Source organism: Chamaea fasciata, unplaced genomic scaffold (assembly GCF_029207755.1).
Source record: "Chamaea fasciata isolate MVZ Bird 193981 ecotype frontalis unplaced genomic scaffold, bChaFas1.0.hap1 SCAF_7, whole genome shotgun sequence".
NCBI lineage: Eukaryota > Metazoa > Chordata > Aves > Passeriformes > Sylviidae > Chamaea > Chamaea fasciata.
Genome location: NW_027094092.1, coordinates 26,585,079 through 26,603,617, shown reverse-complemented (window position 1 = coordinate 26,603,617; position 18,539 = coordinate 26,585,079). Strand labels below are relative to the sequence as shown.

General features: G+C 37.3%; 1 protein-coding gene across 1 annotated transcript in view; it reads right to left on the bottom strand.

The window, feature by feature from the left end:
* Positions 1–18,539, bottom strand: part of STARD9 (StAR related lipid transfer domain containing 9) — a 96,905-nt gene that overhangs the window by 53,015 nt on the left and 25,351 nt on the right. The window contains exons 4-7 of the mRNA XM_066188124.1: positions 4,892–5,008; positions 2,902–2,934; positions 2,746–2,807; positions 2,178–2,290 (exon numbers count right to left, since the gene is read on the bottom strand). Coding sequence (XP_066044221.1) covers positions 2,178–2,290; positions 2,746–2,807; positions 2,902–2,934; positions 4,892–5,008 — 325 coding nt within the window. The remainder of the gene's footprint in view (positions 1–2,177; positions 2,291–2,745; positions 2,808–2,901; positions 2,935–4,891; positions 5,009–18,539) is intronic.

Sequence of the window (18,539 nt, the reverse complement as noted above, 5' to 3'; positions counted from 1 at the left end):
CCATTGAAAACAAAGGGTTTTTTACAGGTATTAACATAATTCTTTTTTGAGGCTGTCATAATATACAGAAGGAATGAATAATCTAAAATTATTCAAACTGAATTTACAAACATGCCCAGAAGTGGCAAACATTATTTAGGGTAATCTTTTGCCATTATCTTTGCCTCTTAATTTACAAAATCTAATCAACTGGGAACTTTATTGGCAGATTTCAGGACTCTAGCATAAAATTTTTCCAGTCAAAAATTTCAGCTGCATCCAAGTATAAAATCCTAATTCAAAAAGGCTAAATAATTAAAAAAGCACAACAGAAACAAACAAACAAACAACCCTCCCCCCCACCAATGAACCCCACAACAAAAAGAAAAGCCACAATAGAATTGAAAAAGAAGTGGCAGAATTGGCCTGGAAGGTTCCAGATGAAGACAAAACTGACAAAAGGCAAGCCAGCCCATTGGCAGAAGCTATAGTTTTATTCTCTTTTAAAACAGGGAAACTCCATTATATGCAGCCAAGGAATCACTGGAGATATAAGGCCTGAGAAAAGAAATTGCCAAGGAAGGAAGCAGTTTAAAGACCCTTTCTTGTGTGGTGAATGCACAGCTATTAAAAGAAAATAATTAGTATCTGAACTCCATCAACAATGAAGTTCTCCAATAACAAGCAGGTAGAAAGTGGTGGAAAGCCCTCAATAAAAGCCAAATGTCTATGAATCTGCTTTTCAAAGAATTATGTTTGCCATACTAATGAGATCATCAATTCATCTATTATTTTCCAAGTCTCCTTAAAACAGGATGCTGATGAGCTGGGAAAGCACAGCTGAAACAACCAGAATGCCTGACAGGCCCTTGTCTACAGGACCATGAAGTTCAAAACTTTGCAAGTGCAGATTTCAAATTTTGGGAGGAGGATTTGGTAACAGCCGTGGGTTGTTAGATGTACTATGACCAATACAGCAGGTGTCCAAGGAATCAGAGCTGGGCTCCATTCAGTCAGGCTATATCCAATCACACAGTCAAGTCACTCTGTCTGTTGTCACATCTTCCTTCAGTCTCTGGAGGAAGGGTAACCATGTGATGGGTAATGCCATAACAAAGAAAAACAGGGAGAGAGCAAGAGAACCAGGGAGAGCAAGAGAAATTCACTAAACAGAGACAAGGACTCTATTTAGAAGCCAGGACAAACCAGTATTTGCTCTGATGTGACAGGATCCATACAATTCTATGTGATATGCATTTTGTGTACTAAGTGCACACCCCCTAGGTATTACTACTCACTTGGTGGCCAGCCAAGCAGTTGCAGAGTCAGTGATACCAGAGTCTGCTCTGGAATTATGTCCACTGGATGTAAGGCAAGAAGAAAAGGAAATGTATGCATCTACTTTCTAAACAAAGCCCCAGTTTGGAAAACACTCTTTCTTCTGATCTCCACCATAAATCTACTTTGTATGATTTTACACTGGTGCACTGATTTTGCGATGTGATTTTTGTCAGCTGTTGGTCAGATACACGGCAATGTGGCTGGGAAACTTTACACCAGGAGCCAATCAATTTATGAAATACCAAAGACCAAACTGCAATTTAAAGCTGTATGAGACACTGAGGTGAAAGCACCAATCAAAACAGAAAATAAACTGGAAGTAGAAAAAACAATGAGAGAGAAGGTAAGAACTAAAGTAAGAAAGACAACTGAAAAAGCTGACAACTGAAAATGAAACTTATTAGCTTTTCACTTAGGTGAGATTTTCATTCCTTCTCATAGCCTGCGGTGCAATATCAAACAGTTGAATTTATCTACTTTTTGGGTTTTTTCAATGTGTATTCTGCTGTCAAGGTACGAAACAGATATGAAGGGACCTTAAGCTGTTCTGGAGAACCCATTTAGAGCTAATGTTGGTAGATTTCTTGATTCAGTTAATATTTCTTTAAAATAAAAGAAAGAAAATTATATGGCTCCCATATGACCTACGGCTGGAAAGGCAGACAGTGCAGGATATCCAGCCAGTAGGACAACAGAGGCAAAGCTTTCAGTGTACTACAGGTGGCCATACAACAAGAAAAACATTTGAGAGAAGTAACCCTTGAAGAGCAGAGGCAATTGTTATCAGTGCAGGAATACATGCAAAGACACAAACATTCCCTTGCAGTTCTGATGCAAATTGAGAATCCCACTCTCACCTTGTACATAAGGTCCTGTTTCAGGGTGCTCTCGAACTCGAAGCGTGTAAGGTTTCTTTCGGTCTGACTGTTTTAACAGGTCTCGGACACGCTCATTATAGATTTCAAGAAAACTAAAAAGAAAAAAAAAAGGAAAGTTAAATTCACTCAACTAAAAACCAAACAAAAGGAGCAACTGTATATTTAGACTCTTTACATAGATTTTTTGCACTAGTCTGCTCAAATCCCCAGATTTCCAAACAGATTTCCAATGCTTTATTAGGTCCAAGGGAATGATGAATAAGACCAGAATGTAGAATTATGGCCCAATTCAGGAGTTAAACAAAGCAAGTAAATTTTCACTGCACTCCTATTTCAGCTGTTTGTACAAAAGTGAACAGACAGAATCCAAAGAACTATACTTAGATGGAAAGCTAAATCCAATACTTTCTCATCATTCCTCTGTGTTTCCCCCTTGTTCAAAAACTATCTTCTAAGAAAACAGAAACAAAATAAATTATTTCTGTTCAGTCACAGAAGTATGTTTTAAAAGCTTTCATATTCTTGTCCAAAACAGTGACACACTTACCTGACCTTTACCCTGCATGATGCCATCTGGTCTGAGTAATCATTCTTCCTTGAAAAGAGGCCCTTCACAAACAAGAAGTTAATGTAAATTTAAAATACATTAAAAAAAAAAAAATCTAACTGCTTAAACAAATGCAAGTGAAGAAAAAAAAAATACCTCACATATACGAGGTGTCAGCCCAATGGATGCCTTCAAATAACAAACAGAAAAAAATTAAATAATATATTTTCTAACACTCATGCAAAACCTATTTTTAAACAAAAGCCAAGTTATAAGAAAAGGACAGAATCATAGTGCGGTAATGACTGTATGGTGGATTACAAGACAAACAGCTATGGAGTGTGGTTCAGAAAAGCATGGCTATTTATACCTAAAGTAATTTTAGGGCAATGGACACAGCACTGATGAGAAATTTAGAGGCTTGGGTTAAATCCAAAATCTATTTGATGTAATGATACTGGACATGTCTACGTCAGAGGTATGCCAGACTATATGAAGCCAGGCCAACACTGAAACTAGGTTGATTGCTCATGAATATTTTTGGGTTTTCCTTATTCTACTTTTATTTCTTCATGCTATGGCATCACAGAGGAGCCTTGGAACAGCTTTATACTCTAGATTGATAAATTCTGTCTCTCAGAGAGAACAGGATATGGGGCAGCTAACAATACCCAGATTGGTGATTTAAATTTTACCCAGTCTACACAGCACTAAAGTGGTTTTGTGTGATGAACCCTCCCTATGATATGATTGCTCACACTTTAGTGACTGCAGTGCCACCACACCCTGGGAAGACCCCAGGGCTTAGGTGGATTCTACTTGCTGAATAGCATGAAAGGCGTTTTTTCAGAAGGCACACTTGAATCTGTGTTAAAAGAAGAAAATCCAGGTTCATCAAGTAGACCACCATGGACAAAAGTTCTGTTTATACCAAACACTGGAACACTGTTTCACAGTGAATACGTATTATTAAAGATCAGCTCAAATTGCATTGGAGAAAGAAATTATTTTAAAGCAAGAAATCTCTTAGAAACAAAGCATCCAGAAATTTCCTTGAAAATAATGATAATTTCAAGTGGTGGCCATTCTGAATTGCTAAGATATTTTCAAAATAGGGTAATACAAATATCCTATTTTGCCACCTATTAACCCAAATTTTAACAATTCTTCAGGCTTTTATGGCATAAAACTTGATTTCACATAAAATTAATAGAGAATCTGGTAATAATGTAACTAAATCCTATTGTTAATGTCTATTGAGAAAATAAAATTTAAAAAATCCGAACACTTGTCAAAAGAACAAACTATATTAGAACGGGCCTCTTATCTTTGGGGTTTAAACACACTTTGCCTTTATTTCTCCTTAAAATTTGAATCCCATAGATGTGTAAAATACTGGTCCACTTATGCAAACTATTATTTTTTTTTTCTTTTTAGCAGTATGTTTCAGCAACAGCTAAGAATATTCATGGATAAAAATCAAATTGCCTTCTGTTGCAGCAAAACACAGGAAATCATCAATTGACTCCATCTATCTGATTAGCAATATTAAAATGCACTTTACGTGATGCCTGGTAGACAGTCTTTAAATGTAACAGCTTCTGTAAATTCCATTTAAATGCATGCCAAAACCAAAGCAAAGTATTACTTTTCGCAGGCCAATATTCCAAGTATAATCAAGTCTTTTATAACTATTGCTGTGAATTGTATCCAGTTTTATTTGTGAAAGTAACTTAATCTCAGCATAGGTCAGATTGCCAAAATATCACATAGGAATGAATACTTTGTATTATCTTGGGCTACAGTTTCTAAAATCTACAACTATTACAGGGTATTGGGCTTCTTTTTTTTTCTTTTTTCTTTTTTTTTTTTTGTCCTCTAACTTCGTGATAAGATTCATATGTAGTAAGAAGATTATCTAATAATAAATATTCAAACTCCACCATACTTTCTGATATTTTTACCTGATACTCTCTGGTTTTTTACCTAAATGTAAAGGCTCACATTTTATACATTTAAAAACCGAATAAAACATGCATAAGCATTCTGCTCAACAAGCACCACAACCGCTGTTTAAAAATAAAGCAATGTTTCTGCTAGACATCCTGACCTTAACCCTAAGTTAAAAATGAATGATGTAACTCACAGGTGTTCCCATCATTGTGTAAGTTTTTCCTGAACCTGTCTGTCCATATGCAAAGAGGCAGATGTTGTATCCTCTAAATGCACCAGACAACACAGAAGTGCCAAGGTCCTGGAACACCTGAAAAGACAAAGAGAAATAAGACAGTCCATGAACAATACGCCTCCCTGTAAACACTCTTTATCACCTGCAGGTCTTGCTCCTTTAATAACTCCATGGGAACAAGGATCTTCACACATTTGTCTTTCTATTTGATCAGACTCAGTGCTGAGCGCTCAGCATTCACTTCTTGGATCTTCCCTAAGATACTGGTATACCAAGCATAGTGCTGACAAGGAGCAGTAGTGTTTAAGTGCTTCCCTGCCTGTTATCTCTTATTTTATATTCAGGCTATGTGAATTCTTGAGGATCTTTCCTACCCCAAGTGTTTACAGTCCTCATCATAAATGTGACAGAAAGTCATGATAAAGGCTCTGATGCAATTACATAAATTCAGCATAAAAATTATATATCAGAAGCAACGTCTAATCTGCACACAGATTTCAGCCAAGCGATATTTCTATCTGACCCATCTGGTCAATAAGTGACACAAGCAGAGGCTACATGCTTCATCTTCTCTTCACACCAAACACACAGTGATGGGTCTTTTTCTGCTCATGGTATTACAGAACCAAGACCTGTTACCACCGAATCCTTGTCAGCCTCTCAGGACTTCCAAAGCTTGCACTGGTCATACTGTGGCTGCTAAAGTTGGGCCAACACTGCCAAATTACCCATACAGCAAGATCTGACCAGTTATGCCTTCGACTTTTCCTGCTCCCCCCTTCTTTTTTTTTTCATCCACAAGTGACCCACATCGTGATCACGTTCCAGGACATCAAAGCCTTGCCCTAGACCAGCTGAAAGAACACACAGTAAGGTTTGCCAGGAAGTGCATTGTGGATCAAAAGGTTCCAGCAGGCCAGCTGCCAACCCCTGTGCACACTTTAGCTTTGCAAAAGAGATGTTACAAGCATTAATGGTTTTGCTGTTCACATAGAAAGCTGGTTAGTATATATAGAGAGAGATGCATAGTATTTCAGTGTTTCAGTGCTGTGAAATCTCATCCACTGCCAGGTCATTTGCTTCTCCAGTGAACAGATAAATGTACTAAAACTGATACAAAAATCAATAGAAAAAAATCATAGACCACCACTTTACCTAAACTGCCCAGATAGCAGATTGGAAATTCCCTCCTGAGACCTTAGTTTTCAGATCATATTTCAACTCAAACGAAGACAAGATGCTAATTTCCAGCTGAAGAATCAATAAAATTCCTATTTGGCAAAATTTGACTACCCCTGTTTGTATTTTTAAGGGTATGTGGCATGTCAGAGCATCTGCTTCACTAGGATTATCAGCTCAAGAAACTTTCCCATTCAAAGCATATGAGAAAGCCATGAACAAAACACAGGGATACAAATGTAGTAGATAAGGGATAAAAAAAAGATAGAGAGAAACTCTCCAGTCACTCTTGGAGGCTGTTAAGAAACTGAAGCAGAGCTTTGGAGAGGGCCAATCTGCACTTCACAGCCAACAATATAGAGAAAAAGGGAAGAAACAGGTGAATTTTGGATATTTGAGAGGGGTCTGCGGGACTGTGTAAAACTCACCAAGGAATGTTTAGGGTGAGGAGTATTAAGGTAAGGAATATCAACTGGAAGCAGAGTCCAAGCTGATGGTCAAGGGTTTCAGGGCAGGGGTGCTTCTGAGCACATGCACATTTGCTTGTGAGCAGCAAATTGGGCTACCAGGCAAGTAGAAGCCCTGCAGAGAGGTTAAAAGGATTCAGGGTGCAGGGAAAGTTATTCTCATGTGAATTCTCCAGTGAACACTGAACTTTCCCTCAGCAGAAGCACCACAAGGATCTCTTCCCTACCTGGCTAGCATGTAAAACTTGCAGGACATCTCTAAGACAGGACACTGAAGTTCAAAGGAGAAAGCTCCTCCTGTGTGAGCACCTCAATGAAATCAGTAGCTGGGAATGTGACTATAAGGGGCAGGAGGAAAGAATCTGATCTAAATTCAAGACACAAGAACTAATTCTGAAGATTGAGGGAGGACTGGAGTCAAGCAGCATAAAGGACTAAAGAATTACAGGATGAATTATCTTGAAGTAAGGGAAGCAAGGCAGTACTGCGCCCATTTCAGAGTATCAACATTGAAAAAATTCAGGAATTTTGCATGGCTCATTGTACTAGAAGCAACTGGAAGACTCCATACCAACATAGAAACCCATACTTCACACAGTAGAACCTCTTACAACAGGGATAAATGCAGCCTAGAGAAGTATCTTGATTCTGTGATAAGTTTCCTCAGTAAGTGCTGTACTCCTTTCTGAAAGTTCACAATGGATCTTTGAGAGTTAGTAACTGAGCTAAGTATAATAAAGTGAAATCTTCACAGGTGGCAAGCTTTCAGGATAGCAACACTAACCAATGCCATTTGCACATCGAACTGATATTTTAGAACAACAGCATTTTACTTCTTGCTCTGTTGTTAAAACTTTTGTACAATGTTGTGCAACTCATTTAGCTTTTTCATGGTTCAATTTTCTATAGATAAAGCAGGAATAATGCTATCCATTTATAGAAGATTGTGGGATGCTCTCTCTAGTGTTCGTAAATCTCCTTGCAATTTTAGAACGAATCTCCACAGCAATTTAAGGCAACTGTGCAAATTATTGGGCATGCCCTCTCTCCAAGAGAACCTTGGACTCTCTGAAAGAAGAGCCTCTAACTGCAATCTCAGTTAAAGCTGCTACATTTACTCTGTATTAAATACACATGGTTACTCAAACACTTAAATACAAATATGTTTCAAATCAGACCTTTTAAAGTTATGCCTTGAGAGAAGACATGTAGTACAAGCAAAACCGGATACACTGGAAACAGTGACATAACCCTAGGATGGTGATGCATGAGAATTTCAAAAAAATATTTACTAAACTTCTACTAAAAGCTGATTTGTACCGTTTTGTTTTTGTTATTTCTGGTAAATTTTTCTCCTTTTCTGAGGATAAATTACAATTAATTTAATTGAAATTCGCCTCAATTTAGCCAGAAAAGCCTCTTTGTTTCGGTGTACTACAGAAAAAATGGAGAAGTGAAGCACAGCAATCAATTTATTACTTGTTTAAAAAAGAGGGAGAGTAATTGAAATCAAAGCTTTTTCTAATATCAGAGGCATTAGTCCAAATACCCATCAGCAAAAACAGTTGCAGTTTATACAAAAAGTCCTCTAATTAATCATTCTGGGCATATGTACTAACATATTTCATGATACAATAGACTGAATCACAGATTTTGCTGATCACAAGGTGTGGGTGGCAGGGAAAAGAAGATCCTTCTGGGATTCTTCCAAGCCTCACATTTGAAATGAAACTTCAGGAAGATGAGGTTTTTCAAGGAACATGAGTTGGATATGGTTTCCTGCAGAGAACACACCATTTGGCTGAGACATCTCTGTCCTCCCTGCATGGCTGCTCTGCGTGACTGGCACTGTTCATTTTGTTCCAAGCAAGAATGATCCTTTCAACAAAGCCCCAACTGGCTTAGCCATGTCTTTTCCCTGCACTTGCCCTGCTGTATGTGGTCCATACCCCATGGTGATCCGTGAAATATTCTACAATTTATCACTTGTAAACTGTCCTAACAGTGGGAAAAAACCCATGCCTTTCTGAAAAAGTTATGAGAAGGTATTAAGACAACTGTCAAATTATCACCATTGAGATAATCCTATTTAAAACTGAAAACTAGAAAGACTGACTATTTATTTCTTTTGAAATACAAATGTATTAGAGGTTAAATGAATGTGCCACTCTGAAAACAACCTCTGAAACTATTTTGGAAATCAAAATTTATGAAGTATAAACTGAAGTCAGCATGGAACACAAACTAAATCCACACCAGAAATTTGCAGTTAGTATCAGGTCACCCCTGACAAGAAAATCAGGATTCATTACTCAATTCAAAACAAAATAAAATTTGGTAGAACAAACAGATATTGTTTTGGGTTGCTTCTTCAAGAACTCTTGGGAATTTTAACGTTTCCACACAGTCCATTTTCAAAATGATAAATAAGGAATAACAATTGGAAATGTACCTTGTTTTACCAAAAGATAAAAGAATTGGAGGAGTCTAGGGGATTTCAAAGAAGGATACCACCTGTCTTAAGAAACAGTGATGATCAAGTGACAGAAGACATTTCTTGTCCCTGTTGTATGAACCTTCATAAAGTGAGTTTCACAATATTAAAGTAGTAAAACTCTTCATTTTTAGAAATTGGAAACATGTTTTGAAATTAGATTTGTGAGTAATAAACATAACAATCTTTTTCACTACCAGGAGATTTATAAGAGGTGAGCAGTAATCTGTTCTGGTTCTTTCCTATTTAGACAGCGGAATCAGAAATCTCTTAGCTCTCCTTTACTAGCTTAAAAGTCAAAATTTATAGTGGGTTTTTACATCTTTCTTAAATAATGAATTTTCAAGACACTGAAAAATACCTTATTTATTAGCCTGAGATTATATCACATTTTATCACATGAGATTTGCATGTCTGAGTATAAGTGCATCTACAGACAGATGACTATATTTTTTTTCTGGAATATATTTTGTCCTACTGCTAAGAAGTAAAATAAGGCATGGAGCATATCCAGTTACTCATCAAAAGTGAGAGAATTTTCAGATTTATTTTATTTACAAAAAGTAATGATTTAGGATTTTAATTTACACTGAAATTTTTACTCAGATATTAAAAGTGCAAAGCCTTTTGTTTTCAAATTCTTCTTTTTAAAAAGCCCTAATTATTTTTGAAAAAAAAAGTTTTAGCATATTCTATTTCTCCCGACTGCCTGTGCATATTATAAAGACTTTTTTCCTTCTGTATTCTTTGACTCCTTAGTTATTATCAAATCAGTGGCCTGTGGATAATCCCTTGAATCCATAACCTCTCTGTGACACACACTAAGACAGACACAACTGTGTTGAATGTCAGTTTTTCATATGTTCCTCCAAAAGGTTGGAGATAATTAAACTGTTCCCTAATGCATGAGATTCAAATTAATGCCACTGACTTTGTAACACAAGGCTCAGTTAGTATCAGTACCTCTAACTTTTCTTTGAATTACTGTGCATTGAATAGATACACACCTAGCACAGCTGATGACCACATATTTTTAAAAAATGCATATTTTACATTGTAAGTGGAAGGGGGCTCTCTTTATTCTCTGAAAGTGTCCCTCTTTGACTAATAAATGCTTTAATTTTGAGGATAATGGGGTCATTCTATCAAAGATGAAGGTTTGGCAATATAAATTTCCTGAGCATAAAACTTTCCTTTCTTAATCCAATCAGAATCTGGCTTGTAAGAAAAAAGAAAAAGCAATTCTTTCAAATGACAGTAGATTGACTGTTATGCTTTAGGGTTTAATAATTTGGGAAATTGAATATTTTTCCAAGTCACTCAAGCCAAGTCTCAGAGACACATGAAAAAAAAATCCCGTAAGCTTCCAGGTACAGCATGTAATGCCAAGTTTGCAAATATAAGGGATCAATATTTATAAATAAGCATTTTCTGGCACCTTGGGCTTTTTTCCTCTAAATATATCTGGAAAATAAGACTTGCATTTTGCTTTGAGAACAATGAACAAGCAAGGACCAACTTTGACTGAAACAGAGGAAAAGAGAGGGGAAAGCAGGAGTAAGCTACAACTTTTAGGAGTAACAAGTTGATAAAATAGTTTATCAAGTCTTATTTGGACAGCACCTATTTTCTCATATGCCAATGTCTGACACGGTCAGCGTATAATACTAACGTTAGGACACTAAATCAAACTTAGAAACCTCAGAAATTTCAAGAGAGTTTATTTGGTAAAGGCAAAAAAAAGGAATAAAAAAGGGATTTTTGAATAAACAAAATTACTGCTTATTACAGGCATAGTCCACAAGCATCAATATTGACAACTTACCAAAAGCAATCCAGTTTTACTGAAAAACATTAAGCTAAAGTTAGAATACTAAGATACATTCCCACAGCTAATAACCCGGACCAAAATCAAAAGACAATTACCTTCTTGCACAGGACAATTTAAAAATAGCCTTTAAAATACCCGAGTTTAATGAAAGTGGAAAAGACTCCACTGAAATAAGACACACAGCCAAATGCTACTTTTGACCACAGAACCAACAATCAATAAATGTTGAAAAAACTCAACAGCCTAATTTCCATTAAAGATTTGCCATACAAACAAGATAAAGGAAAACTTCCTTATCAGTAGATAGAAAGCTTCAGAGTATCAAGAACTGCAGCAAACAAAATGAATTAAGTATTAAAGTGGTGCTAATATTTACTATACAAACAAAATCACACTCAGCCAATAGGTCAGAGAAGTCTGAGTAACTTTATGAAGTGGCTCAGTCTTGCAGTATCTGTTTGCCAGAGTCTCCACTATGAGCTGCAGATATGCTGCATATCATATTTGGTGTGTTTTCCTTCCAGACTCTTGCCCGCCTCAAGCTGTTGCTGTTTGGGTTAACAGCTAAATAGTATTTAACTAAATTCCTGTATATTTTGAATGCAGCATCCAAGACTTAGATTTAAGGTGAAAAAATATTTAATTAAATAGAATTATACAGAACTAAGCAATTCCTGCCAAAATAATTAAAGCCTTCATCCCACAGTCTTTACAAATCCCTCAAAATTAATTTAAACAAAAAGGCAGAAAGAGAATGCAAAGAAGGGATATGTAAAAACAAATCTAGGAGGTTGTTCCAATAATGCAAGGCTTTTCTGCACGTGTTTTGTCTTAACAAATATTAAACAAATGTCAGCCGAAGGGCTTTCTGTACATGGCCAGAGAAAGCACAAGCAAAGGGAAGCCCATTATGCTGATCAGTTGCACAGAACCCTCTACTGTGACATTTGGATTACTTCAGCAACATTACTCCTTGGTCTGAATGGGATAAAGCGGAAGGGGGAAGGCATCGGTTGGTTAGTTTGGGAATGCTTTTTCTCTCTTAACAAGAGGCCACAGCTTCACAACCAGGATTATTTCTTTTCCTTCTCTCTATCCTGCCTTTTCAGTTTCTTTTTCCCAGTCCAACCGGAAGCAGGGCTGTGAAAGAGACGGCTTCTCTCCAGCTCAAGAAGCTTGGCCCCTGGCAGAGGCATTTGCACCAGAACTTAAGAGACAGTTCTGTTTTTGGCTCCGCCAACAGACTTCCTGTGTGTCCTTAAATCCCTTTGTGCTTTAATTCTCCCTGTAAGAGACAACAATGATTTCTTTGTTCATCTTATCAGGTGTCATTTTTTTTCCAGTGGAAAAACCGTCTGCTCTGTGTGGTAACGTACATACACACACTAAACTTAACAGCGTGAAAATTCAAGCTTGATTAAGATATTTAGGAGAAGCCATAAAATAAAAATACTGGAGAAAGTCACAGATAATACGTGACAAATCGATTGTTCTTGTGGGGGGAACAGTAGGGAGAATATTGGATTCTGATTAGGCTGAGTGGTAGCTTTACATTCCTGCCAATTTTATTGCTGAATTATACAATCATGAAAATACACATTATTCACTCACTAAAAAAACCTCACATTTTGAAATAGGAAAAAACCTGTGCTTAGAATATCAGTCTAATTTATAAATGTTCTGATGGAACCTGAACTTTTAAAAGTTCTAAACTGCTTCATCATCAGGGGTAAAACTCCACTCTCTACTTTTTTTCTTTTCTTTTTTGTAAAATTGCTGGTATTCTGCTGTAAACATCAACTTGTGTATTTTCCTCTACCTGTACAAAAGCACATACCTCTCATCTCTTTGCCTTTTCAACAGGGATTTCTATTATCACTGATTTATAGAAGAGCAATTTTAATGTAACAGCCATATAATCCAAACTCTACAGCATTTTACACTAGATCAATATTGATTTAGCTCAGCCCGGCTATATTTGTCATGATAAAGCTTTCTACACTGAAAAACACCTGACAATTTTTGGCTTTATTAATGAATACTTTAAGATTCACACATAGCATTTTGTGGTTTTGGGGTCTTTAAAACTTGATAAAAACTAGTAAGCATCCTTAGGGAAAGGAAGAAGATTAGAGCAAATGGCTAGCTACACACAACTTGCAACACTCTACAAACCACTTAATGAGCAGATGAGAAATTAAAAGTGGTTTCATTTCTCTGTCCCAGGAACCTGGGACTACAGATTTGAGTGCTGGGTTTGATGTCAGAGATACAGATTTCGTTTCTGTGCTGTCAATCTCCAACAGCAGAACAGTAACACCATGACTTAGACCAGTGCCAGCAATGAATACCCCATGAAGGAAAACTTTTCCTGAGTGAATTCTGGGCCAGACCATTCAGTAATGGAACCATGGGGGAAGCAAAAATTTTCAGCTTTTCAAAAGGTCTAGAAAAGGCTAATGTTACAACTGGAAGAAGCAACACAATGTTTTCTACAGTCACACTGTTTTACTCCACAGCCAGATGTTTTAGACAACCTCATTCCCCTGTCCCAGATATTACCTCATGCCAGAAAAATAATGTAAGTTTGTCACTTTAAATGTTGTGATACCATCATTATCTGTGCCTGAATGACTACTGAAAAGAAAAAAATAATAAAAAAGGGTAGACCAGTTTGACTGATACCCTCTTTAAATGAGCAAAATAAATACTGAGAGAGTTAAGCGTTTGTTTTTTTTATACTGAATGATATCTCTCTTGTAATGAAGAGAGCAAGAAATAAATAATGGATTATAATGAAGTTATAAATATCCTGCATTTTCTCCCACCGCTGCTAGCTCTTGGCTAAGATCCCAGGTCATTAGCGGATGTCTGCGATTCCATGTGAATGGAAAGTAAAGAAAAACAACATAAAATCACTAATTTTTTTGTTTTTACGAGACAGCAGAGATAAATACCAATTCTTATCTGTGCCTCTGAAAATAACTGCCCCTTAATTTTGTAGAAAAGACGGAGGATGGAGATGGAAAAAAGATTGTTCCTTGACTTTATTACCAGGAGGTAGAAGGAAAGAGTAGTGATTTAAATTTTTCAGTAATTCAGTGAGGACAAACAATGGTTTGCAATATGCAGACACAAGCACAGTGACACTATCAAGATAGATTTCTGGTTTTTTTCCGCTTCAGCTGGAAATGCATACTCTCCTTTTATATGTCATCTAGCCCAATTTGATATTTTTGCTATTAGATCACCAGCTCTTAAAAATACATCACTGGAAAACAATTCTTAAGCTTATAAAATATACTTTCCTAGCAATTAGCTCATTTTTTCACTTTCATACAGGAGACCAAAAGAAAGTAAAAATTAAACAAAAGAAATGACAAGACATTGAAAATAGTTATTTATATCAATAATTATTTTTAAATGCCAGCAGAAATTCTACAAGGCATATTTTATTTGTTAAACTATCAGCAATGACAGCATTTCAATGGTACTTAAAATCAATATACTTCACATCATGCTTCTGGAAGTAAATTTTCTGTATTTGGCATTATTTAATCTGGGGGGAACTTTTCAAGTGCTCATGGAAATCACTAGTGTTTGGTCTTAACTGTACCTCAGATTTCAGTTTTTTACAATTGCAATGAGGACACTAATTGGAACCAACAAACAAGTTGTAACATTATGTTTTGTTAATAAAGCAATGCTTGTCATCTATAAAAAACTATATTTATGCTGTTACTGCACAAACCAGAAGCATTGGCACTTTACTGCAGCAGTTTCTTGTTTAAAAGACATTACACCTCCATAACTGGGGAGATGAGAAGGTTTAAAGGACGCTTATTATATAATACAGAGCAGTTGCTTCTCTTCTGTTTCACAGGAAGAAAAGAAAATCCTCCTAGTTTCAGGGAACAGACTTAAGACTTAAGATCTGTTTTAATCATCAGAGATATTTTTATTTCTGTTGCTTGCTTACTTAAAATAAAGACATAAAAGTACATGTCTTCTGAGAGGGACAGTTTTTGGAATATTTTCATGGCGTACGGATGCACCATACATAGGATAGAAAACTGGCAGGAGGGCAGTTTGGAGAGTGGCACTCTGGAGAGTGGCAATCAATGGAGTTCCATCCAGTCAGCAGCCGGTCACCAGCGGTGCTTTCCAGAGTCCAGGACTGGGGCCAGTCCTGCTGAGTATCACCAATGACCTGGATGAGGGGACTGAGTGCACCCTCACAGTTCACAGATGATGCTAAGTTGGGTGGGAGTGTTGATCTGCTGGAGAGCAGGAAGGCTCTGCAGAGGAATCTGGACAGGCTGGATCATGGGCCAGGACAATCATATGAGGTTCAACAAAGTGAAGTGCCAGGTCCTACACAACCAACCCATGCACTGTTACAAGCTTGGGAAGAGTGGCTGGAAAGCTGCCCAGCAGAAAAGGACCTGGGGGTGCTGGCTGACAGCAGCTGAACATGATCCAGTGTGTGTGTCCAAGAAGGCCAATGGTATCCTGGCCTGTGTCAACAATAGTGTGGCCAGCAGGACCAGGGCAGTGATTGTCCCCCTGTACTCGGCACTGGTGAGGGCACGCCATGAACCCTGTGTCCAATTTTGGGCACCTCACTACACCATGGACATTGAGGTGCTGGAGTGGGTCCAGAGAAGGGCAGTGGAGCTGGTGAAGGGTCTGGAGTATGTGTCTTACCATCAGTGACTGAGGAAGCTGACGTTGGCTAGCCTGGAGAAAAGGAGGCTTGGGGGAAATCTTATCAGTCTGAACAGCTACATGAAAGGAGGTTGTGGTGAGGTGTGGGTGAACCTCCTCTCTCAGGTAAACAAGTGACAGGATGAGAGGAAACTGCATCAAGATGTGCCAGGAAAGGCTTGGATTGGATATCAGGAAATTTTTTTTCACTGACAAGGTTGCCCAGGGAAGTCATGGAGTCACCATCCCTGGAAGTATTCATAAGATTTGTGGATGTGGCAACTGGGGAAATGACCTAGTGATGAACAAAGTGGTGCTACATTAACAGTTGGACTTAATGATTTTAGAAGTCTTTTCCAAGCCTAACAATTCTGTAGAATAGCTTGGACCATTAAAGTCATCTACTCCACCCGTTCTGCAATAAGCAGGGAACGGTGACATTTCCACTGACTAAACTCCTTTACAGCACTGGGGCTCATTTTATGCCTGTCACTTGAAACTGACTGGTCTGAACTAAAAGTGCAGCTGATGTCCACAAAAAGGACGTGAAGGAAAAATCTACACACTTTTACGAATTCAGATAGGATTTCAATGTACATTGAGAAGATCAAGAATCACCAGTCAAATCCCCAAAAGTGAGTTTCTTGACTGTGATTCAGCTCTCCAAAAATTCTTGCAATATTAAAGATTTATGTTTGCTTTTTTTTTAGTGAAAAAAAAAAAAGAGAATATTTTCTATGGTATGTCCCACAACTTTAAAAAGAAATAAAATAAAAAATGGTTTGGACCTCTACAAAAGCCTCTGGAAAAAAAGTCCTTTCTAAATTTTTTGGTTTTTTGCAGTTTCCAGGAGAATCCAAACAATGGGAGGTAATTTAAGGTGACCAATGAGTTCATAGAGAGGGGGTTTGGCATCCTACTCTCAACAATTTATTAAGAATGATGTTTGAGAGGGCTAGTGGTTCAGTAAATTGTTATTTCTGCTCTTTTGCTAGGTCACTGGGGCTCTGTTCACTTCCAATTTACAAGAACTGCATATTAACAGCCAAAGCCGCCATGAACAGCCACAGCTCACCCAACTAGAAATGTTACATTAAAAAAAAAAAGGTGCAGAGTATCAGTTTCTTTTGTTTCAGCTCTTCTAGGGGCAGAAATCACCCAGGCTGGACAAAAGTACTGCTTTATACTGTCCTTCTCTTCCCCGCTCACTTCATACCACACCAGCCTCAAAACGGGGCAAGGCATACAAGGAAGATGGCTCAATAGTTCATACTGTACTTTGTTTAACTACCATAAATCAAAAAGTAAGACTGTTCACATCACCTGCAAAACTTCTAAAAAGTGTTTGTAAAATATGAAGAACCCAACTATCCCAATACTCCCATAGAGCAAAAGATAACACCATGTATTTTCAAAAATTAAAACATGAAGATCTTCTAAAAATCAGTAAAAATCCCAGGCATCAGAACCCGGGAATCTCCATGTTCCAATTAAGGTCACATACTTGTGGGCCATTACAAGCCTAGTAATAACCAAATCATTGGTATTACCAAGATGAACAAAGACTCTTTGGTAAGCTGTCAAAAAAAAAAAAAAAAATCATAATACTATGGCAAGGCACTGCCTATGAAGAAAATACGGAAGTTTCCCTCTCAGACAAGATGTTTTCTGGGGTAAAAAAGAAAAGCTATTAAAATATTCAAAGGAACATATTTGCTTGTCTAAGAAAACCAGAATTTTTCCCCCTAACTAATAAAATAAATGGAAGGTTGTGATACAGAAAAATGAGACAGAATGAAGAAATTTTATCAGCATTGAAAGCTCTTAAACATGCATTGAATTTTATTCCTTTAGAAATTAAGATTTTATGCTATGCAGCAGACTAAAATGGGCAAGAAATGAACAAGCAATGAGCAGAGGCAGATAGCTAGATGTTCAGAAAACATATTTACAAAGGATTGAAATGCATGACATCAATGCATTTGCAGGATTTAAGTAACTAGGCACCCTTCTACATAATCTTTTCAGCCTATTGGTACAATAGTCTATAATGAGGTACAAATTTTGTCACTTACAGATGCAACTTCATCATCAGTTCTATCCCAGCATAAATTTATTGTATTGAGCATAAGCTAAATCAATAAATTTTAAATACATGTCTCAACTCTTTTTTAATACAAGTGTCTCATTATAATAAACTGATTCAGAAAAAGACAGATTCACATAAAACCTTAGGATGTTCTCAAATATGCCAACCTATTAATCTATATTTCTACTTGCACTATTTTCTCTTTTAAGTAGAGAACAGTCACATCATTGACTCAGCTAGAAATCCAGTTACTAGAGAATATTGTTTCTGTTTCAAAAGACTATTGAATAAAATGACCCCCATGATGAAGTTAGTAGGTGATTTCCAAACAGCTGTGCTGTTTAAGATGACCATCCACCCCCCTGGCAATTCAGTGCAGACTTCTCTCTTTTCAGTGTAATGACTTCAGCAGAAGCATTGGATATTTCTTACATTAAAGAAAAAAAAAAAAGTTCTTGATTTCTTAATAATCACTATGAAGCATAGCTATGCAAAAAAGATGCCAAACAGCATGCAACTAACTGCAGCCCCCATAATTAACTCTCCACCCCTAACTTACAACCCACAACTCTTCAGCCAGCTCCCATCAGCAGCAAGTTAAACATGCCCAGCCCATTTAGCACAGAACAGCCCATATTCAGACTATCAAGCACTCTCAGACTCCAAGGCAGGGCGGCCACATGAAAACTGCCCGTCAGGAATGGTTCTGGTCCCTGCCAGCACCTGGGCTGTGCCTACGAATCATTACAAGAAGTACCAGCTGTCCCAGGCCAAACAGCACCAGGAACCACTCTAACAGTTCAGCACTTTGGATGACCAAGCTGCAGTGCTCATGGAAT